A 24,054-nucleotide genomic window follows, 5' to 3' on the forward strand; every position below is an offset into this window, starting at 1 on the left:
GGTTTTTTTTGTTTGTTTGTTTTGTTTTGATGGTTTTGTGTGTGTGTGTGGTGGTTTTTTGTTGGGTTTTGTTTCTTTTTTTCTTTTTGTGGTGTTTTTTTTTTTTCCTTACAAAATTTGAAGGCTTGACATTAAAACTTTGGTATAAAACATGTAAATGAAAGTCATTCAGTAATATGCTTTAGGGAGATACAATGAATCCAAACCAAACTAAACAAACATGATCACATGGATGTGATAGCAGGTGTTTTCTACTGTCTTGGTTTCTGTATTCTGCTTGTTTGTGATTTAGAGAACGTTTGTTTTTCTACTCATGTAAAAGGGTCTCTCTTCAGATCCACCTGCTTTCCACAGCTCCTCACAGGGAGAAGGTGCCTGGCACGACCCTGGCATGCCCTGGGCAGCTCAGGAGCCTGCTGGTTCTGCTCTCCCACGCCTGCATCCATCCGCACTGCCAGCATGGACCCAGTGGCACTGGTGCCACTGTGGGCACTGTGTCACCAGCCCTGGCGGGCTCAGCAGCAAAGCACACAGCATATTTTACCGTGTTCCACTCTCCACAGTAAAAAAAGCAATTTTTAATTTCATATTAAAGCAAGCAACAAAGTAAAAGTCCAAATCCAAAAATGTCAATATTAGTACCTCCTCTGTGGTGTGCGTCTGCAGACTCTGGCCCACAGGATTAATTAGGAACCATTATAATAAGACAGTCTTCAAATATCTTAGGTGAACCTTTCCCAAGTAAATATTTGTATTATTTTGACTAATTATTTGTAATTTATTTCTAGAAAGCCAATTTTAATATTAAATAATTACTACTTACTGAATTTATTGATTACAAAATCTACATGGTATTGCTTTGTATTTTCACAGTTCTCATAATTACATCATAAGAAAATGGCTTTTAAATTTTCTTCTCAAAAATGATGATCAGTTACATTCTAAATACTTTCACAAAATAGTGAGAGGAGAAAACTTATACATATATATAATTTTTACCATATATAAATAATAATACAATTTAAAACTTTCACTTTTAGAAATTCCTTTAGTAAATGCATAGGTTTGTTACAAAAGTTTTCTAATCAAATAACTGTATATATTTCCTATTATGTTTTATTCCTAGTAAACTCTGTGGTTACATTCATATGATAAAAAAGCAAGCTATATTCAGAAATATGCTTTTTCAATTGAGCTCCCAGTAAGACACTCAAGTTGAGTAGAAATACAGATGATGTAATGCAGTTTCTTTAGCTGAAAATTAATCATTAGTATTAAAAAAAAAAAAAAAAGCTTTAAAACATGGATTGTAACAAGATCAACAGCTTCTTTAATCACAGAATGGTTACACATACCCCAAAAGTTATTGACTTCATTCTCAAAAAATATTAGAATCATTGGGGGGGGGGAGTGTAATCCATACCATGCACATAATGAGAAAGGAATGATGATGATAATGATGATTATGATGATGATTATGACAATGATGAAAAACAATCCCTCAGGAGTCCTTTCTTTTCCCCAGAGGTGGAATTCCCAGTCCTTTCTAAAAGTCAAGTTTCCTCTAGGGTATCTCAGAAGGGGTTACCAAAATCTAAAGCTGCCTGTAATCAGTAGCTATATTTGAAACCATATGCCTTTATTTTACATTACTGGAGTCCTAAACTGAACTCCTCATTTTTGCTTCAGGGAAAAGGCTCCAGCATACATTGGACCTAAGATAAAGCTTACAAGGATACTCCCACCTGCACCTCAGGTCACTGAATTTCAAGATCTTACCATGCCCATGACTGCAAGGGTGTGGATGGTGGTCACTTGTGCATCAACATGACCCCAGACCCATGGCATGAAGGACAGTATTACTGCCTTTGCAGTGATCACAGACATCACAAACCAGAGCTGCAAGTTAGAGAGCAAAATCCCATTGGGATGTAGATGGTCAGTAAACTTTCCCCAGAAATTTGCCTTCAAATCATCTGGAAAAGAATTTGCACTTCTTTTTGTGACACCAATGAACATCTAGGGTTAGAAAAGTATTTCCAGGTGCTAAACTGCTGTCACAGAACTGGCAAATGTATGGCACATGGCACTCCTGGAAAGTACTGGAATAACTTTTTCAATCCACTGGAATCCATTAAAAATAGGGGCAGGTCTCAGCATGGCTGGGTCCTTGGCTCCCCCAGGAGACTAATAAATTAAAGTCTTTTTAGCTCCGTCTTGGTAGTAACAGACTTGATAAACTCTCCAGTGTTAAGACTTTTTCCATCAGCAGAGCTGTTACTTAATGGCAGTGACAATTCCACTACTGGGAGGGTCACAAACCCCGCCGAACGTTAATGTGCTTTCTACCAACAGGTGTATTAATGACTTTGTACTGATGATTGGGCAAATCTAACAATCAAAAAGCAAACTAAATCTTTCAGAGCATCTTTCAGTGGCTGAATAATTCATTCTGTACCACGAGAAGATTTGAGTTTAATGTCCTAGTACCTTACTGTGTGAGCCACTGGGAGCACGGAGACGTGCAGGAAGTGCAGCCCCAGCCCTCTGCACCTGCAAAGTCATTCCAATGGCTTGGAGCCCTTCTAAGCTAGGCAGAGGCAATGGAACTCCTTGTGCACGCACACAGAGTGAAGACTTTCGTTCAACGTAAAAAGGACTGCATTTAGTTTTCCTTTCAGTGAAGCTCAACCTCCCTGTAACACAGAACGCAATCAGAGACTTGTCAGGGTTAGGGGGATATTAACACATGTGCATCTCTCTTAGACATCAGCTAAAAATTATACATTCACCATCTTGTACCAGATGAAACCTCATTTGTGTAAACCACAAATCACTTCAGCTGCAGTGTGACCTTCTCTCAGTTATATAATCTTTTAAGCACAACTCCCATAAAACTTCACTTTAAGCAGTATCAACTTGAGTATTTTCTGACTACCATCTTTGGGATCTGCAGGGTACCATCATGTCTTAAAAGATGCAGTTGTGGACGTGATTAAAATATCACTACATTTTTCAGTGTAGGAAATCATTAATGCATGTATAATCACAGTTTAAATAGCTGCAAACCAGCTTGTACAAAAAAATACAATCATAGCACCATATTTACAAATTTAGTACCATCTCCTCGTTAACTGGAGTCTCAAACTATCTTTTTTTATGGCTAATTAGGTTATACATTAGTGCTTTCAAAAATTGCCTGAATTTCTTTTACAAATATACACTTATAAGAAACATTATCAAAACTGCTGTCATCTAAGGCAGCAACTTGTATTACAAAAGTTATTAAAACATTATACACTTATAAAAGTTTCAAATTTACATTTTCCTTTTCATAGGCACTCTATAAACTAAAATGTGGCCTTGTTTTCACAGCTGTTAGTTTAAGCATTTAAACTAGTTAAATGTTACCAATGTTGCTCTTTTGTTTTATATAAGCAAAAGGAAAAAAGAATCACCCATTAACCAGAAGCATCATTTACAGTTTTTACTTTTGCCTACTTTATACATGTTTTGCTTAAAAGTGACACTTTTTGATGTTGAGGTTTAGCGTTCATTATCCCGCTGCCTTCTTAGGGCTTAGTTTCTTCTTCCCTAGAATTCGGTGGAGGCTAGCTGACATGAAGTAGGGTTTTGCTGTAGATCCATCATTTCTTTCCAGGTCTTCACCTGAATTTACACAGCCAGACCAGTCAAAAAAGGAAACAGCAGTACAACCACACACACAGAGACACAAAAGGAATTGAAAAAAGGAGAGAGCGAGAGACCCAACATTAAAAGAAATGCAATCAAGGTAATTTAGCTTTATTATTAAGTGATTAATAATGTGATTAATAATTAATGACATTTTAAAACTTCTATTTTCTTAGACCACAAGAGGTCTTACATGATGAAGAGACACAAACATCTTGCCATTTTTTAATGATAGCAACATACCCCTTTTATTCTCCAGATCTTTGGTTTGGCAGTATAGGTAGAAACTTTCAGAAACTCTCATTCCTTCACTGAACCCTGCTATTTTGGAAATCTCTTGCTAGAAAATGTGTCACAAAGACTGCCATGGAGTTAAGCACTTTCTAAAACTGGACTATTTTTCACTGCCTAAGATAAAGATTATTTGAGAACCTGTTGCCATGAATTAATAATATTCTATCTGATCTATTGTTCATTACTTAATGGTAGCATGGGAAGTAGAACAGAATATGAATAAACAAGGCAGACATTACTTTTTTCCCTATAGAAAAGTAGGAGCTGAGTGTTATTAGTGCTATGTTTGCCTGTGATCATGTTTGCTTAGAAGCAATGCCCATAAAATGAGATAAATAGGATGTAGCTCTCAACTAAATACCAATTTTGAGTTTTCTAACTGATCTTGTTTTTGTGATTCTTTGGCAACCCGGTTTTTCAGAATCCCTGCTAACCTTAGTTTCTATGGAAGTGAGGTTAAAGTGAGTGTTTAAAGATTCAGTATTACCATGTTTGCCTCACTTCAGTAATGCAGTGTATATTTATGTATTGTCATAGATGCAGCCTATGACTATTTCCCTTAGTATTATCAAATAATTTGCAAATTGCAAGATCAACCACTACCATGTAACTAACTTCTACTTGTGTCCTGCCACATGGTAACACACTTGGATCTACCAGAATGGCTTTCATTATAGAAAAATACAGTACATGGAAGGTGCTACATGCTAAGGACACCTGCTTCTTATAATCATATCCTAATTCAAGAACAGCAGATTTCTTTTGTGATTTTAGTATTCTCTATCTGGGCAGTCTGAACAGCAGTCCCTTTCATTGTTTGCCACTGGGAGTCCAAGAGACAGCTAGCTTCAAGTGGTATTTCACAGAATCTTTAAGGTAATTCAGCATAATACTTTGCTCAGGGTTACTAAACTGAAAACAAAGTACCATCTATATACCAAAGAATATATTCGTTACTGTCAAGACGCTTAAGCAAATCAATACTGTACAGGACTGACTCTTCACAAAGCACCCAGAAGCAAACTTAATGAAATTTAAGGAACATTTGAAAAACAAAACCCAGATATTTCCATTAACCATAAAGCTACCTTACACTTCTTAAAGTAATTAAATTTGAACACTAAAGCATGGAAGACCATATCACAGTATCACAGAAAAGAAGAAGCTGCTAATTTTTCATAGGGTTTGCCAGTATGCCACCAGGCTTCTGTGTCTGGAAGGATGGATAAGATGATTTTTTACTCCTCTTTCCATGACTTGCAGGTAATACTGAAATGTAGTACTTACAAAAGCAGAGGAAAAGTGTGTCGACACACATTGCATAGACGCTGAAGAACCCGTGTGCAACTAAGTAGGAGCCAATGATGACTGTCTACAAAAAACAAACCACAATAAACCCCCAAATTTATTTCAGCACCACTGTGGTAGTAATAATACAAGTTGGAAGCCTAGTCTGCTATGCAAATTTAGAAGAATTTAATCTCAGCTCTGTATTTCTACCAAAGATTACCAGTGCTGTGGACAAGGATCACAAGTTCAAGACACCGCATCCTAACATGTAGTAGCTTCTAGTTTTCAAGCTGGAAATAGCTCCAAACTGAAATTATTTCAACCTCTGAGGAGAATATATGCCAAGAATATTCCAAACTCCTTCAAGAATCACTCAGCCTAGAGATGTTCTGAAATTCTGAAATTTGAGGGAGGGCTTACAAAAGGAGAGATGCATCGCAAGTCCCTTCCATTAGAAGCCACACTGTCATCAGTGTCTTGCTGCCTGGGAAGTCTGAGGAAATGTGAAATCTAATTTTTCTGAAGACGCAGAGCCACTGCAGTGCCACTTCTGCCTGAAGGATCCCAAGGATTGGAAGGCAGCAGCTCAGTTCTCACCAGAGTGAATACTATGCCACTGAGATGCTGACCAAAGAAGCTGTTACCAGACCATGCCCTGAGTAGTCTGAGCACCTCAAACTGCCCCAGGCATGCAGGAGATTAAATGGTTGCCTTACCAGCAATGGTACCCAGTAGTAATTTAGCATTGGCACTTCCTGTGCAAAGACTGGTATTCTCTGTGTGAAGAAAAAGAATGCAAGAACACCTGCAAGAAGCACAGGCAATTAGTTATTTCCATGCTAGCTTTAATTTCCCAGGATCTAAAGAAAGGATAAGACAGAAAACAGATCCAAGGCTGGTTTCAATAAAAGTTTGTAAACAATACATTCTTCAATACTAATTATCTAACAGAAGAGATATGTAAATTAATCAATTACCATAAAGATATTAATGGGCCCAGAAAGACTGTAATGAGTTGTTTTGTTTCACTATTCTACTGAATTTAACAGCAAAATTAACAAATACTGTAATTCTACAGTGACGACAAAACACTTTATATCAGCTCTTGGTACTAGTTTTACTTTTGAGTAAAATATAATTAATTAGTTAACTTTGAAAGTATACAGAATGCAAAATATGGCTATTTGTAAAATAGGTTTTTAAAACTGCTGTGACAATTTGGAAAAACCACAACAGAACACTGCCAACCTGAATTTCGGAAAATGGTTCATTTAAAAGATAGAAAAACACTTTTCTGTCACAAAATACCATGAATAGTCTACTTGATAACTACTCTACTGAATAATCTATTTGACATCTACAGATAACAAAGAAGACCCTATAAGGATGCTACAAATACTCTATTTCTTTTAGTATAGCTTTATATAGATATAAGGGGCTCAAATTCAGCAAAGCTTCAGGTCGTGTAGACCTGTACCACCACATCTATAGGCAATTGTCTGTTATCAGGTGAATCTCATTTGCAATTTTGTTTAGTTCTTATAGAAGAAGAACTGACTTGGCTGACTTATTGGATGTGAATTTGGTTTGATTCAACTATGATGATGCGGCTGCAGAAGTCCTTGCACCAGCCACACATTCAAAAGCTGTAAAAGCAATTATGGAAAAGACATTGTCAAGGCAAACCAAGTGCTGGGCAGGGGGGAGAAAGGGAAAAAATGATTTTAGATCAATCTAGCAAATCCTAGAAACACAGAAACAGATTTCCAAATAGTTAGACAAATGAGAACCTCCAGCTGCTAACTAAGCACATATGAATATGGCAGGCATGCTTGTGGGTACCAGAAAATAAAGCATACCATTTAGAAAACAAACAAGCAGCTTACCTACACCACCAGCAACAAGGATTTTCCCCAGAAATAGAAGGAAGTCTGTAACTTTGTCCAAAACTGCAACCCTGTTTAGCAAAGGACAAATGAGACATAATCGTCACAACCAGACATTTCTATTCTTTCTCCTTAAATCCATGGATAACTGTAAAACATGAGGAGAAGCTGTCTTCTGCTGCTTTTACAGGCTGACAACACAGCACCACAGACAGGCAGTGCTGAGATGGGTACTGCTACAGCATCATCTCAGGAGGCAAAAAAGCACTGAGCCTTTGTTGGGCAAGGCCTTAATGTAGCAATGCTGCTACAGGACTGACATGGAGACTATTTATTCCTCAAGTTGGTTTAAAAAAAATCAAACAACTCAAAACTTCAAAATATTTTTATTTCAGCCTTACTTCTAGGGGCACAGATAAGCCAGGCAAGAATAGGAGAAGTACACATCAAAACAAAAAGCCGTATTTATGTAGATTGCTGGTAGGCCTCCTTTTCACTTAGTCCTATCAGGCCATCTTTCATGACCTCATAATATGCCAAATCTACTATTCTAAGACATCATGGTACAACATGGAAGGCAGGAAGGTTCAGAGCAGGAAGATAATCACTGATGAACAAAGGCAGACAGAAAAGCTGATAATAAATCTGCAGCTCTCATTGAAGCACAGCAGGGAGTTTCTGCTCAATGTTCTGCCAGCCTGTCTTATCATAAACTGCAGATAAATAATGAGATGAAATATTAACTTTGTATCTTCAACCTCCTGACAGCACAGAAGGGCCATATTACCACTATGGATGTGGTAATACACAGAACTGACTACTGTGAAAAATGAATGTTAAGAACTACTAAAGAGACAAATCATCATTAACCAGTCAGAATTCAGATTTAGCAAAATGCACAAGATAAAAACATCTTTATTGAAACAACAGAATTATATGTCTATCTCTTCACTATTGCTCTTATTAAGAGCAAAACCATAAAGGGCAGAGAGGTGATATTCTGTAAGGAAATGAAGGCAGCTTCTCTCCTATTGCACAGGCATTACGCAGTATGGACATCACTGTCCTGATATTAGTACAGGGTAACACAGTGAAGATATTTCATCTCCCAGCTCCAGTCCTTTTCTCTTCTTTCTTAAGTGCCATTTCCACTTTCGTCTTTCAGCCCTTGCCTCCATTTCCCTTCTCTTCCAGTCCTTCACTTAATGCTTTTAAACCACCTAACCAGTTTTACTGAGTCTCTTGCTTGGTAATTAGATTGTGTTGTATTGCATCAATATGGCCTGCTCCTAAGTTATTCTCCCATTATGTTTTGATCTTACAGTAGCAAAGGAGGAGCTAGAAGCAAAGAAGGAAAGTACTGATGAGAACAGGGAGTCTGGCAACACACTCAGTAGTGGAAAAAAGGGCCAGGAAATTTCCAAGCATCAGAGGACATCTGGTTATGTTAAAGACAATCTTTTTGAAAGGAAAGTAGTATTCTGTCTTCTTTACTTCCACTCTCCAACACCTCATAAGATTTCTGAATGAATCTGAAAACTTAGGTTTTTTTTTCCTTTCCCTTTCTCAGACCAAGTGGACTAAAGCTCAAAAAACAAACATATGACAGATGATGAGCACCCCATTCCCATCTATCTGCAGATCTCCTCTCAGGGGCTCCACTTGTTTCTTGGAGGCATTATTACAACGTACTGGGTACTTAGGAATTTAAAGGACCAATCACAACAAAACAATGATAGTCCAATCAACTCTGCATAGGTTACTATACTGGCCAGCCTGCTGTTATTCATGGAGCGTAAGAAGTGAGGGCCACATTTGAGGACAGAAGTGGCACTCAGTATTTGGAGAAGATATGGGAAAGGAAAGAAGTGTGCCCGCAGAGTGCAGTAGTAAGAACTCCTGACATTTCCAAGAAGGGAAGGAGACAGTCCCTTACCTCACCACATTCCGCATGAGCAAAAAGAATGCTTCCTTTGCTGAGGTGCAGAAGTTTTTACCATATATGGCAATCTGTAAAATAACAGTGGCTGTTAAGTAATTTAAATAATTAGGGTACGTTCTCATATGCCAGGATCCATCTGCATGTAATGCATAGTTCTCCCTAATTTGTGGCCTTGAAACTCAGATGAACATAAAACCAGTCACCTGCTACTTCTCAATGTTTCCCATCAGGCTGGGACAGAATATTATCCATCTTTCCCCTTCAAATCACCTGACAATGAGCATGCTACCCCTTGTGATCTCACAGGTACTAGACTAAGTACTTACTTTGCTAAGCAGAGCAAAAAAGGTACTTGTCAAGGCGTTCTTCTCCCTTTGCTAGTTACCTAAACTAGATTTATAGTCAGTGGAAAAGAATAGGCACTTGGAGAGCTGAAGTGAGCCCAAGTGAGATAACTACCCCTGTAGTTATCTCCTTGGACCTGATGCTGCTTTCCCTGAAGAAGAAATCTGCATAAAATAAAGCAGCAAAAGTTATTCAGGAACAAGACTACTTCTTCCTGGAATAGTGTTCACTAGGGTAAGATATACCAGAACAGCTCTCAGCTCAGACAGTTTATGAACTATAAAGAAGATTGTCAAAAACACTTCCTCTTCAAGATGGCAAAAATTTGAAGTATCAATTGCATCAACACAGGTTGTAATGGACCCACTACAGCCACCTCTTCTGAGACGAGAAGTCTGTGACTGTACCATTCAAACACCAAAAATGCTTACAATTGGAAAAACCACAACATCTTCACATCAATTAACATACACAGATTTCAGCCTAGAATGTTCCAGCCAGAACATCCTAGGCTGAAATTTGTGTATGTTAATTTATGCGAAGATTTCAAACTTCTCTTATCTGGAAGCTAAGAAGGCTTATTTGAGAGAAATATCACTGCTTCTGCTAGTAGAATTTCTGCTTCTAACTTCCAGGTGGAAATACAATCATCACATGCCTTCTGACCTCCTTATCCAATTATCACCTCCAAACAGAAATGTCATCAACACGCAATATGAAATAAGCTAATATTCCTGTTGAAATCAGGGTATCAATTATTGAATTAAAGGGCAGTTAACCAGTTATTCCATCCCTTCACACTCATTTTGGGGGGGAGGGTGATGGACAAAGACAGGGAAAAAAAGAGGTTGAAATTAGAAGGAAAAAAAAATCATACTTTTTCATAGTAGAACCACACACATGTACTGAAAACTCCCATAAATCCCATCATCAGCAGATTTAAGTATACTGCTGGCTTTTGATGAACTAGCAGTGTCTAGGATATTTTAATGTTCTAGGCAGGGGAGACAACATGCAGACATGGGACATACCATGATGTAGGCATTTCTGTTTATAAATTTTAAGAATTTTTCCAAACACCAGAAACAGCACTTGAGGCAGCAGAGTAGGAATCTAGTGAAGGAGTTCTGAGTACCTGAAAAGAGCAGGAGAGAGTACATCATACATAGAACTCATTAATAGTCTTCAGAATGTAGAAAGCTATTCAGAAGAAGACCTTAAATTGTGACATTATTTTTTTTATTTCTAGGTATGAACTCTCTCTCTCAACCAAATTTAACTCACTAGCTTTCAATTGGATGAGACTCATATCCCAGCTGAACTTTGCATTAGGTTCCCAAGAACATAGACTCAGCTTGAGTAAATGAACACAAATTTACTGGGTTCCAAAGAAACTACAATGGATAATGTGGAATTAGTCTTTTTTCCTTGCTAAAAAACAGCTTGGGAAAGTAAGGAAGTAATATAGCAAGGAAGGTCTTAACAACCTAGGGCAGATTAATAAATCTCACCTTTCAGTTTGTGATCCAGGTATTCCAGTATTACTCTAATAAGCTGGACAATTGCAAGAATTAAGGCTCCAAATGCCAGCGAACCTGTATGGTATCTAAAAACAAAATATTTGACTGTTATGTCACACATGTGCCTATGTACATGGATATATGTATGCATATATGCATGTATATACAAATAAAATCAGAAGTGAAGGAAGGTCCTTTAGTGGGAATTAAACAAAACGAATGGACCCCGATCCACCACAGAAGAACAGGATGAAGCCACTGGCGCCGCTGGTGTTTGTGAGTGTCTGTCTCTCAGTCTGTGTACACGTTGTGTACATGTATTTCGTGTGTGTGTCTACTGGGAGTACCTGCTCAGCATTACAATTGGGTGGATCTAGGGGCAGGGAGCTGCAGCAGCCTTGGTGCTGTAGGGCTACAGGATACAGTCTTCACCTAATAACTACATCTTCCCAATTGTGCTGGTTGGATGGACTAGAGTTAGTTTTTTTCATAGTAGCTTGTGCTATGCTTTGTTTTGGATTTCTGACCAGAACAATTATGATAACACACCGATGTTTTAGCCATTGTTGAGCAGCACTTTCACAGCACCAAGGACTGCTCTGCTCCTCACCCTGCCCCACTGATAAGCAGGTGGGGGTGCATGAGGAGCTGGCAGGGAACATGGCCAGGACAGCGGCGCCAAATGACCCCAGGGATACTTCACACCATACTGTGCTGTGCCAGGCAGTAACAGCTGGTGGAAGGAGGCGTAAGCGGGGAGCATTTGAAGTTACAGAGTTTGTTGTTCCAAAACACTGCTACACATGAAGAAGCCCTGATGTACTGGGGACGTGCCTGCCAGTGGGAAATGGGGAATGAATTCCTTGCTTTGCTTTGCTTGTGCATGTAGCTTTCTTTTACCTATTAAACTGTCTTCATCTCAACCCATGTGCTTTCGCATTTCCACCGTTCAGATTCTCTCCCCCATCCCACTGTGGGGGAACAAGCAGGCAGCTGTGGGGGGCTTGACTGCCACTGAGATTAAACCATAATGCTGACTAATAATTTTCTTATGATATTCTAAGATTAGCTTCCTTAGATGGAAAAAGAGCATTTGTCAGATACATGACACGGCTCGCTTCCAGCTCCACAGTCTTACCGTATTGCTCGTCCAAATGAAGAGAAGAGTGGCCACAGTGGAATATCAGCTGGTTTTCTATAAGCCCAGTAATAAGAGGCAAAGGCACCAGCAAGGGTACACTGACCCAGTGCAATTGCAAAGTTCACCAGCCAGAGAAAGACAAAGGCATTGGCTAACTGGAAGATGAAGATGTACTTATGGTACAGGCTTTCTCCTCCATAAAAAGCAAAAGTACACTGAGCACCTGGGCACAATTTAGTCACATTGGTTGTGTTAAAAGTCTAAATAGAAAGAAAAATAAACAATCATAAGTAATGAATTCTATATACATAGTGTCTGAAGTTTAGCAGGTTAATACAACTAACATAACTCTGCTTGATGTTACATTATGTCATTCAAAACTGCAACACTACGTAACCTGTTTAAATATTTAAGGATTCATATCAAGGATTTATGCTAGTTTTTAAAGAATCCTTAAATTCAAACCCAGAGCCAAGTAAAAAAAAAATTGACTTTGAAGGCAAATTTATTTTGAAAAGTTTAATTTGAAGGCAAAATTAAAAAAAAAAAAGACAAATATTTTTGAAGCTTCATAAAGGTAATTACTGTGCCAGAAGAAACTAAGCTTCTGATTCAAATCATGGCTAGTCCCTGAGCAACTTTGAGGTGCAGCTTTCAACGTTTACCACTGCCTTCGGAAGACCTCAAAAATTCAAGAACATCTTTCCTGTAAAATTTTATTTTTGTCTCTTCCTTTCTTACTCTGTAAATTAGAATGCTAACATTTACAAGACAGTTTAGCAGAAAAACTGGTTTATGTCTGTAAAATAAAGAAGTGTTACCTGAACATCTGGTAATATTTTCAGATTTAACATGGGGACTCATTACTTAAAACATGCACATTTTTTACTAGAAGTGCATTCAATAGTGATTAAGAAATGCAGTCAGTATAGCTTTCCCTATAGGTAAATATTTGTTACACTTACCTCTGGGTCACAAGTCAGGTTTGCATACTTGCACAGTGTTTGATTAGCCATTACTTTATACACAGGTTCTCCTGATGTGGCCAGAAAACTGAATGAAATATTTTAAGGAGGAATCACAGAACTGTGGTTTCTGAGCAACTTGGGATTCTGCAGTGGGTAACCACTAGCTCTAAAGAACTTGTATATATAGCAGAAAAACTGCTCTTGCTCTGCAGAGATACAGCTGAAGGGTTGACAGACAAAACCAAGCACGCTCATTACTTAAAGGACTACTGCAAACTCATCCCTGGAGCTGTAATAACCCCTGACCAGAATGGGCAGGGCACATAACATTGAAAACCATCCCCATCTCTCCTCCATATCTATCTTTGACAAAGCAGATTATACAGTAGTTCTTGTATTTTGGCAGAAGTAAATACAGAGCATAAGGATGAATTAACACTGCCCTGATCAGTAACAACTGACACTCTTTGCATATGAAATAACAGCTGCTTTTTAATCAGCAGTTTTCCCCTTTTTTAATCCTTACCAAGCCCTTGCTGTTAGGCAAATCAGAGGAGATAGTGCACTGTATATTCACACGCTCCTTTCTCATATTTTTCTGAACAAAACACATACATAACCCATTCCACCTCCAGTTAACTAAGAAACCATTAACATCAGGCCTGTGGAGCACACAGCACATTAAAGACCATATTCACTCTTCACTGAAGGCCCATTTCACCCCCAAGAGTCAACCTTATGCAGTACACAAGGCTTTGTACAACCCCCCTGCCTTGGCCTGACTTTTAGTCCATTTTTTTTTTTTTAATCTAATAAAATCACTGTCTGGCTTGTGCATCACACGTAGATGTGCAGTGCAGAAGACTGCATCAGAAGAGTAAGTGCTAAGTGACCAAACAGTCCTCTGAATATTGGTTTAATTAACATGAAATAGCAGAATATTATCTAGTCTTGCAGACCAGAAAACTTGCTCCAGATAGGTACACAGACAGAAGGATACACAGCTGTCACAGCCCAGTAGGAAATACAAATTGCAATGAGTAAGAAGGTGACGATTGGGTAGAACAGTGTAGACATTATATAGCCAATTGCCCTATAAAAGAAACACAATATATCAATAAGCTGTAACAATTCCAGAAAGTAGCTTTTTATCAGTCCTCTTCTAGCAATTTTAGTTTCAGAACCTTGTTGACACTCATAGCATAAGCTAGTACTGAGATCTCAGAATACTACAGGAATTTTTTTTCTTATGTATTCAAGCCTCGACTTTGTAATTTCTACCACTCCACTTGTATTAATGGTACTAGAGTGAACTTTTTCCATTTGCCATGTTCCACCTTATCTTCTACTTTCTCTTTCTTCATGATTGCTTCAGAGACCTATCTCTTTCCAAGGCCATTAACTGATTTCCATGACATCTTCTTGCCAGCTGCTACAGACCCTTTATGTCCTAATTCCCACTCTGCTCATCCTGTGTTCTTCCTTCACTCCTACAGAATTGAAACGACCTTATTCTATTTTGTATTTGACAACTCTGTTCCCAGCAACTTTCCTGCCTTAAGCACTAGCTATGTAGGGGCAGAGACAGTCAACTTGTCTTTGCAATGCCTGGACAGACTGCACCTTCCTGCACTTATGTGCCTTTCCTTGCACATGCTGTACGTAAGTGGTGCTCACCTATGACTAATGGAAGGCAAAATTAATAATTGCCTTTTTCTGTTGACAGCTTAGACAGCTTCTTTTAATATCAAGGTATATGAAGCCTGATATTCTACTGCTAATTCCTGTGGCTAGAATGTGACTAGTGGCAGGAACTTGACCATGCTAGTTCCACTCTGCCAGGGACTCATTCTCTGGAAGTGGGAGTTGATACCAGCCCTCTTGGTAAACCTGCTGCTATCCCAGAAGTGAACATCTCCAACTGGTTATCTCACTGGATGTAAATTCAGAAAGCAGGTGCTTTGTTTACTCAAACTTACAGGCTGGCTCTCTTTATCACAAACCTTTTTGTCTAGTACTATTTCTTACAGTATTTCTTCTATAACTTAGGGCACCTCTGATGTAATTTGTTTTATAGGAAGCAGTTTCCAGACAGCAAAAGGAGAAAAATTTACTCAGTTTCTAAAGGTAAGCAGTAAATGCTGGGGGGAATTCAAGGAAACTGTCATGTCCAATCCAGAGGTTTTGAGCCAAACATCAATTGCTGTCTGAGCACAGAGACAAAAAAGTCTATTACAAGTCACACAGGAGGACACAAACTTATGCTGTTTGAGAAATAATCACAACAAACTGGCTGTGTTCAGCAGTTATTGGCAGGCCTCTTAGTATTACAATAGGACATGAAATAAAACAACACACACGCTGGAACCTCCAAGGTAAAAAAAAGGGAAGTTTATTTCTCGACCTTGATATATATAGAATTGGAAAAGTGATCCTGGACTGGAGGATGAAATTGCCACCTCTTCAATGACACTGGTCAAATCAACAATCCATGAAATTTCTCCTCCTCCAGAAAGGAAGGCAAAAACAATCATTATTTACATAAAGTGCATGAGAACTCCATTACAAAAATGTGAACATCAAAAGGCTTAGAAGAACTTAGAAAAACAGGGCGACTTAGTTACCATTAAGTTAGTTACCATTAAGACCATGCTCTATTATTCCAAAACACTGATTAACAACTCTTGTTTCTAACTATGGATTTCAAGTCAATTACTGGCATTATAACTAATATTTTTGAAAATGTAGCTAAAAGGTATTGAAAAACATAATTTGATTTTCAGTCATTAGCACCTTATTTTTTATCTTCCTAAATATATGACCTGGTCTGTTAGGTTTACAGTAATTACATACAGTGTTTCATCTCATCCATTATGCATGAAAGCAAGAAGTTCACCTTCAAGTAACCTTTCCATGCTGCTGGAAAACTACAGAATGTTATTACTAATCAGCAAGAAGTTTATGAACTTTCTAAAATCCTTCCACTTGTCAAGGTTGTGAACAAGGGTTTTGAAGAACGTTAAAAGTGTTCCTGGATTTTAATGAATGGGAATTAAAGAGTATAATTTAGTGCTGCCTAAATTAATTGCTATGTTCTAATTGCACAGTAACATAAGACAGGAAACAGATACCTGGCTAAATGCAGAACTTCAGTATTTCTTAATTCCATGACAAAAATCCCAAATTGTGATTCCTGGGAACCGCAGAGGCAATAAAGATGGCAGAAAACCACAAGCAAGTGCTCATAGATAAACTTAAAACTAACGCTATGTGCTCTGAGAACACAGGCTTGCTTTCAGGACCTATGAGACCATAGCCTATTTGCAGTGAAATTCAAGTGACATTTTAAGTCAGTCAATTTTAAGTCCGTTTATCCTTTGTAATACTCTCAATTAAAAAAATCCAAACTCCAAACCAAACCAAAAACAAACAAAAAAAAAACCAAACCAAACAAAGGAAAAAAACCCAAACAAAACAAAAAAACCCCACTAAATATTCTGTGTAAAACTGTTTAAAACAGGAACCACTGTGAACAAAGCCTATGCAGATTTCAGGAAACACACAACAAAGAGGTCCCTTTAGCCCAGAACTCCCATATCCTGGTTTGCCTTCTTCTTTACTCAGAGCTAAGAAGACGTATCTTAGACCACATCCTCTTACAATGTCTGGTCACAGAAGTTTCTCTCTGCACATTTATGCCTGTCCACACAGAAGTTCGACTGGACCCAGTAGAATCTCCTAGCCTTTCCTAAATAGAAGGCAAAGCCAAAACAACACTAATCCTCCACCACTAGTATAAGACTCAAGGAACAATCCAATGACAGAGAAAAGTTGGCACCTACACGTCCCAGCCTCCTATAAACAGTATACCACACTTAGATTTTCTGCTGAGACACCTTCTTTGCACTAAGCATATGTGGTAACATTAAGAATGTATGAATTCTTAAGGCAAGAAGCAGAAAGATAAGAAATACCTTACTTTAAAAGAGAAAGCTCTATTAAGCACGACCTCATTAAAAGGTAACTGATATTCCTTGAACGCCTCGTGTGAATTCCTTGTTGAACCTGTTTCATGCAACAAATGCAGTGTTGTATTTTAAACCCCAATTTTCTGCCCTTGGTAATGCAAGATAGAGTTCTAGAAGAGTGTACTCTAAAGATCATTTAATAAAATTCAACATATATTAAAATCAGACAAACATACCTACTACCTTCCTTCAACAGTGCAATAGCAATCCGAATCCGATTTCTTAGGAAGATCAGCATCAGTATGATTATGACTTCAACACCACAAAGCATTATCACTGTAAACAAGCAAATAAAGAAATTAGATTTATCAAGAACAAAACCAATATGCTGCTTCTGTAATTTTTCCTTGTAATTTGAACTATTGTTCATGAACTCTGTAAAATTCTGTGCCTGAGCAGTTCTTTCTACAACAGCACCTGCCAAACTTCAATACCATTTCATAGGTTTTGAAGTCCCATTGAAAAAAAATTCTGTTTGCAGTGAGTTAGTCAGAGTGTATATGACCCTGATATTTATGTTTTTAACAGAAAAATGGAACATCTAATTCTCAGAAAAATATTAACTTCAATGTGACTGCAGTATCTAGCCTTAGATACAATTCATCCTTTACAAATTGTACTTTCCATAAACAAGAAATTTGCTCATAATACAAGCATTTGTTCATGCTATACTGTTGCTCATTTATAGTATTTAGATAATAAAAAATAGGAGATGAAGAGTCAAGTTTTTCATGGAGAGTGCATTTTTCTGATCTACATTGTTCTAAAATGTAGATGTACTAAAATCAAAAGGTTTGTTTGAGTATTACCCTGGCATGAGCTCCTTTCAGCTCATTAAAGTTAAAAAAAAAAAGAGACTAAGATAGGACCATCCTGGTCAAATTACTTTCACCTTCCAGTTGCATTGCTGGAATCATGCTCTGATATTAGAGAGCTGAGAGCTCTTAACTACAAGCAGCATTTGAATCATAACTCTGATTTCAGTAGGGTCTGCTTCTGTCTGCTTTTTATTCGTGTTGGTTCAAAACCTACTTCTGCAGTAGAAAGTAAGAAAAATCTGGGAACTTCACCTAGAGAAGACTGAGTCTTTAATGCCTGAAGCACACATCCTCCAACTCTGAGACATATCCATTTATTTTTGGTGCTTCAGATCATTAGACAACACTTAAACCAGCCCAGTAGGGGCAGATTATTGTATGCAGCAGGACCTGCGTCCTCCAGCTGAGACCAAGAAGTTCTGTGGAGGGAGAGGAAGACAGAAGGGACAGTATACCCTGAAGTATCTAAAAACTTATGTGAAGGTTTGCAAAGGAAGATGAGATTTGGCTTTAGGTCCCACAGCTTAGATAGAGTCTCAGAATATCAGACCCAATAGTCACAGATGATGTTGAATTGCAATCCCAAGTATTACCCCTGGCAACAGAACTGCAGCTGCCATTTCCCCATGAAGGAATATAAAAACAGGTCTCTTTGAAGTTGGTCTCATTCCAATTTGTCTCTGTTAGATTAATGTACTTGTCCAAAACACTGTGAAAAAGGCAAGCATTGTCAGTACATGATGAGTTCTAGACTAGGACTCTGACTACGTTTTCTTCAAGGATATGTAACTATTTACTTTGCTAAGTGATTTTGGAAAAGCAATTTAATTCCTGTGTACCGTAATTTACTCTTGTGAAAGTGACACTCAACTCTAGGTAAACTATACACTGGCTGCTAAGAATCAGGCAGGGGAAGAGCCTGAAGAGTTACAGGGGAAAAAATGCATAATAAAGTCCTAATATTCTCTACGGAGAGCACACTAAAAAGCTCAGCCTCAACAATATATATAGAAGATGTCTCATAAGCTCAATGATCCAACACAGAAGTAAATGAAGACATAAATAAGAGATAGAAGATTTAAGCAGTAAGCTGCTGCTCTATTAATTTATCTACCAATAGGGAGAGGCAGTGTTTTTGGTTATGATCCATTCATCATCAGTTACAAGTCTGTGTGTCTTCAAACAGAGCAGTAACAGGAGTGCAAGTAATATTCGACAGTTATTTCTTCCCTCTTCTGCTCCTCCTTTCTTGGGGGGTGGAGCGTGTATGCTGCAGGTTGTCTTGTTCCAGTAGGATTTTGTTTAAAATGGTTTATTTCACAGTCTTAGATCAGACAACAAGAAAATTCAGTGACCTAAGTGTAAACTGACAGGAGACCTCATTGTGGTCCTCAACATCCTCACAAGGGCAACTAGAAGGGCAGGTACCGACCTCTTCATTCTCATGACCAGTGACAGGACTCCAGGGAACAGCTGGAGCTGGGTCGGGAGATTTAGGTGGGAGATCAGGAAAAGGTTCTTCCCCAAGAGTCAGGCACTGAACAGACTGCCCAGGGAATGGTCATGGCCCCAAGACTGCCAGAGCTCAAGGAACATTTGGACAATACTTTCAGGCACAGGGTGGGATTGTTGGAGTGTCCTGTGCAGGGCCAGGAGCTGGACTTGATCATACTGATGGGCCCTTTCCAACTTGGCACATTTTATGATTCTAAGACACAAAGCAAGTGTAGTTATTAATGTGACTTATTAATCTCATTTCTGGGGCTCTCAAGGAGGGAGAAAAAATTATCAGAGAGAGAAAAGTACACTTCCTTGCACAACTTCATCATGATGAACTTAATTACTGCCTTCTGCTTTCCCCATGGTGAAGACTGAACACACAGGAAGTAGAATGCTCCTAACAAAAGATTTTTTCATTCTTATCACTAGTGTGATTGCATTATCTCCCCTTACAAATATACGAGTCTCTTTTGAAAAAGCATATTTTTACACAATACAGAGAAAAGGAATTCTGCTTTCTCCTCTGAGCAACATGTGTAGAGGAGGAGATTTAACAAGGCAGAAAGTATATTAAGACACTGACTGATTTTCCTGAATATCCATTAACAGATATCAAATGTAAAAGGGCACTTACTAAATGCTAACCATGTTTGCCTCAGCTGCAGGTACACTTTGAAGTCTGTCTGGAATCCAATATCATAAACAGTGAGGTCAGATCCAGGTATTCCTTTTAGATGATCATACTCCCAGTAACAATGCCAGATGCCTTTTAAAAAACAATCAATAAAATAGGAGTGTGTATGAAGAGCGCAAAGATGCAAATTAAAAAAAAAATCTTACAAACCAAATGTTTTGCTTTTGTACAAGCCTGTCAGGTCAGCAAAGCCCAAAAATGCATCACTGTGAGACTAGCCAATTATGATATCATATATATGGGAAAGAAATATCAGTACAAGTGATTACAGACTAAGCATACTGTGCATAGGTAATGCAGGTTACTACATCTGCTGCTAAGTATCAGCACAGCTGGATTCTTACTGCATTGTGCTGCCATTTATGTCCTTCTCACTTAATTGTGTCTAAAACTAGGCATTAATTTACCCAATTGTACCATTTAATTGAGTTAACTACTGATTTTCCAGACTTAAGCAGTAAGAAAAAATAGTCTCAGAGGCTAGAAAATTACACCTACCATAACCTATAATTCCAATCACGCCAAAGATGAAAATCCAGAAGAGAACCCCAGCTGTGAACCTCAATAACACAAGGAACAGCAGACTCAACATCATTGCAATGAACAGTCCACTAGAAAGTGAAGAAACAGAAACACAGAGAAAATGAGTGTAAGAATCTATTCACATTCTTGCATTCCTGTTACTTCAAATGAGGGTCACTTCATCTCACATAATAGCATGATTTGTAAAAAAGTATTTCAAAATCTTCACTATGAAATACATTCTCATGGCTATCTGCCATTACAAACAAATAGCTTATATATGATGATCTCACATATGTGTACTAGGTTCTCAGGCTGGTTGAATGGGATTAATAGAATGCCTTTTTTGTCACTTACACCAGCTGAAAAACTCACTGCCTTTTTCAGGCCACAGTCTAATCTACAGTACAGAAAGTTAAATTGGAGGGATACCTATATGTGGGGAAGTTGCTGGTTTATGTCCTCCACAGAAAATCCCTGCTTGCAAAGAAACAATGTTAGTAAACAACATTCTAGAAGCTTCCTAGGGAAAAAAAAAGAATTACATTTAGGACAAAAACCATAAGGAGGTTAGAAGGACATAATTTCTACTCATCACCGCTTCTATTAATCAGAAGAAGAAACAATCAGGGCACTATGATGCATAGAAAGAAACTGTTAAGAGCCTTTCTATGAAGTCCCTAAAGGCATTTACAGTGCCTTTTCTTCATCAAGACAATAATTAATGTAATGTAATGTAATATAAGGTAATGTAATATTTGTTTTCATTTCACTCCTAGAAAGCAAGTCAGAAAGGAAAAAATTATTGCAAAAGGCTTTTTCACTCCACATGGCTTTCTAAACAATTATGAAGAAAGCAATATGAATATTAATCCCATTGAACAAATATCCAGCTCAGATGCTTTAAAGAACATTTCACGTCTCATTATTTTTAGTAGGTGTTACATGCGAATTTTGTATCAGTACAGACCCAAAAAAATTTAAACCCTCTTCTCGCCTGTGTTCAGTAACTTTTCTTCTGAATGTTCCCAGCTTATTTAGCCAATAACCAAAGCGAAAAAATGGGACAGCCTGATCATAAAAAAATCACATCAGCTTATTTAGTTAAACCTTTCTAACTTTGCCTTAAGTCCTATGTCTTTAATGGCTTCCTAGCCTGATGTATTTTCCCTTTCTGAATGATTTACTGAAATTCAGAATATATTCCTCAAGAAAAGTTGTAGTTTTGGGGCTCCATCTTGAAAGCAGTAAATTACTTTTATCCAAAGTTATCTTTAGCTATACATGAGTCCTAGTAACACCAAAACTGAGTACATAGTAGCAACTGCCTTCAACAGACTCGTTCCCTTAAACTGAGGCTTGAAGCAGTAGTTCTTTTGAGGTATGCTAAAAACACTACAGCAATTCCATATTTAAATTCTAATCCAGCCTCCCTTCAGTGTCAAGCCTTAACTGTTAAAAACTTCACCCAACCTCTGGCACTTAAATATATTTGTCCAGAAATCATTTGATCTATGCTATCATTGGGTGAAAAGTGTGAGGAAAATTATACCCAACTACTTTGAAGTGGTAACAATTCCTTACAAAAAAATACCGTATTTGAAATGTGGAAACTTGCTTCAATATTTAGAATTTCTGTTCAAAACAATGGTCAGTTCTCTGTCCAGTGTGTCCAGTGGTATCTCCTTTGAAAGACTCTGTACCACAAGCCTGATTTCAGTAAGAGAGAGACCCAAGCTTGCTGAATATCCATGAGTTTCCTGCTACTAAATATTGTGAGCTGAGTATCAGACTATGAGAAAGCTGTCTTTCCACCAGTGTCTGAACACCTTTAAAAGCTGACAACTTGTGTTTCTGAACTGACTAAACCTCCACATTATTATCTAAAGTGTGTATTAAATGCTGTGGGTTTGCATTCAGGATTGACTAATGTATGCTTGACATGTGCATGTTAAAGGTTCTCACGTGGCAACAAATTCGGTTCCTGTTTAAACAGATCAACACACTGGTCCATCAAAATCAATATTGATGGGCTAGGAGTTCACAAATACTTACATATTTGCTTCAACAAAGAAGCTACTTCTCTTGTTTTGGTGCTGCATTTTAATTAATTGGTGTTTAGTTAATATTAATTGCAAGATAAAGTTAATACTGTTCAGTAATTGTTCTTGATGCTGCTTTGCCTGCTGCATTGGATTTATGGATTCATATTGAACTTAGGGATTATAATGGCTTTAACTGAATATTGCTTGCACAAATTCAGAAACTATCTGTTTTATATATGTACAAGTAATACTTGGCAAGTGCAACTGGCTTGAAAGTTACTTAATTAAGATTTTTCAGTTTTGGAATTGCTGCACACATGGGTGCTGCAACAGAACCCTGCTCCTCCTGATTTTCTGACTGGTAGGACATTAAAAAGCTATTCCAGATCAACTGACACTCTATGTATGTCTGCTGTACTATCCTTACCATCCACAGAACTGTAACTATCTTATTATCATGTCTGATGAAAGGAAATTACAGTTTATCGAGTTTTAAAGTAGAATATGTACCAAATACATACACAATATATTTTTTTTTATTTCCTGCACATTCCAAAATGAGTTTTGAAACACTAAAAATATCAAAAAAACCCTTACATTAAAATCCAATACCAAGAAATGGCATAGTCTTCAAAAATTTTCATTCCAACTGATCTTGCATCCAGGACATTATTGATGCCACTGAGAAAAGAAAAATAAAACAAAAGCTTGCTTCAGGTAGAAAAGGAGAATTTATTTAAACAACAAATATGATCAGTGAAAGAATTTGATATATCTTTGGTAGTGATAAGAGTATACTACAATTTTTTTTACAACTATACTCCAGTTCTGTCACCAAATCAACACCAATCACAGTTACAGCAAAGAAAAATCTGCATAAGAATGTCTCTACAAGTCCTGAAAAAAATTAATTAAAAAGGCTTTATTGTCAGAATTGCTTATTATGTCACAAGGCAAGGGTATACTATCGATATCTGCAATGTAGCAAGGGACAAACAGTGGTGACTCTAGAACTGCTAATAGCATAGAACCAGAAAACAGGTCAGTGAAGCAACTTGATGGAACTGTTTTTCTATTTTGCAGAATGCTCACCCACATAATAGTTTTCCGAAGAATAGCCCAACACATTATTTTTTACCAGAGGCAGGAGCACTCAGATGAGGTGAGATGCCCAAAGTACCAGGCCAGCCCATGGTAGTGGAAAGGTCATTACAGAACAGCATAGCCAAGGCCATTCCTGACTGGCCTGAGTCCTGCAGCATAAGGATTGCATTTTGAACCTCAGGCAACTTTCCTTGCAAAACTTATTTTTGCTAGAAAAAGCAATAATTATTTCAAAAAATGACTGAGACCGTCAGACTTAGGCTT

The 24,054-nt window shown here is 37.8% G+C and overlaps 1 protein-coding gene across 4 annotated transcripts in view; it reads right to left on the minus strand.

Annotated features, from left to right (window-relative positions):
• Positions 1 to 24,054, minus strand: part of SLC44A5 (solute carrier family 44 member 5) — a 67,534-nt gene continuing 43,480 nt past the window's right edge. For all 4 annotated transcript variants that reach the window (XM_064719456.1, XM_064719454.1, XM_064719453.1 and 1 more), the window contains exons 9-22: positions 23,284 to 23,367; positions 20,618 to 20,730; positions 20,060 to 20,191; positions 17,284 to 17,383; positions 14,080 to 14,172; positions 13,077 to 13,164; positions 12,109 to 12,371; positions 10,962 to 11,056; positions 10,482 to 10,585; positions 9,100 to 9,173; positions 7,164 to 7,234; positions 5,994 to 6,082; positions 5,275 to 5,359; positions 1 to 3,669 (exon numbers count right to left, since the gene is read on the minus strand). In XM_064719456.1, coding sequence (XP_064575526.1) covers positions 3,557 to 3,669; positions 5,275 to 5,359; positions 5,994 to 6,082; positions 7,164 to 7,234; positions 9,100 to 9,173; positions 10,482 to 10,585; positions 10,962 to 11,056; positions 12,109 to 12,371; positions 13,077 to 13,164; positions 14,080 to 14,172; positions 17,284 to 17,383; positions 20,060 to 20,191; positions 20,618 to 20,730; positions 23,284 to 23,367 — 1,504 coding nt within the window. In that variant the 3' untranslated portion in view covers positions 1 to 3,556. The remainder of the gene's footprint in view (positions 3,670 to 5,274; positions 5,360 to 5,993; positions 6,083 to 7,163; positions 7,235 to 9,099; positions 9,174 to 10,481; positions 10,586 to 10,961; positions 11,057 to 12,108; positions 12,372 to 13,076; positions 13,165 to 14,079; positions 14,173 to 17,283; positions 17,384 to 20,059; positions 20,192 to 20,617; positions 20,731 to 23,283; positions 23,368 to 24,054) is intronic.

This window comes from Zonotrichia leucophrys, chromosome 8, assembly GCF_028769735.1.
Source record: "Zonotrichia leucophrys gambelii isolate GWCS_2022_RI chromosome 8, RI_Zleu_2.0, whole genome shotgun sequence".
Classification (NCBI taxonomy): Eukaryota; Metazoa; Chordata; class Aves; order Passeriformes; family Passerellidae; genus Zonotrichia; species Zonotrichia leucophrys.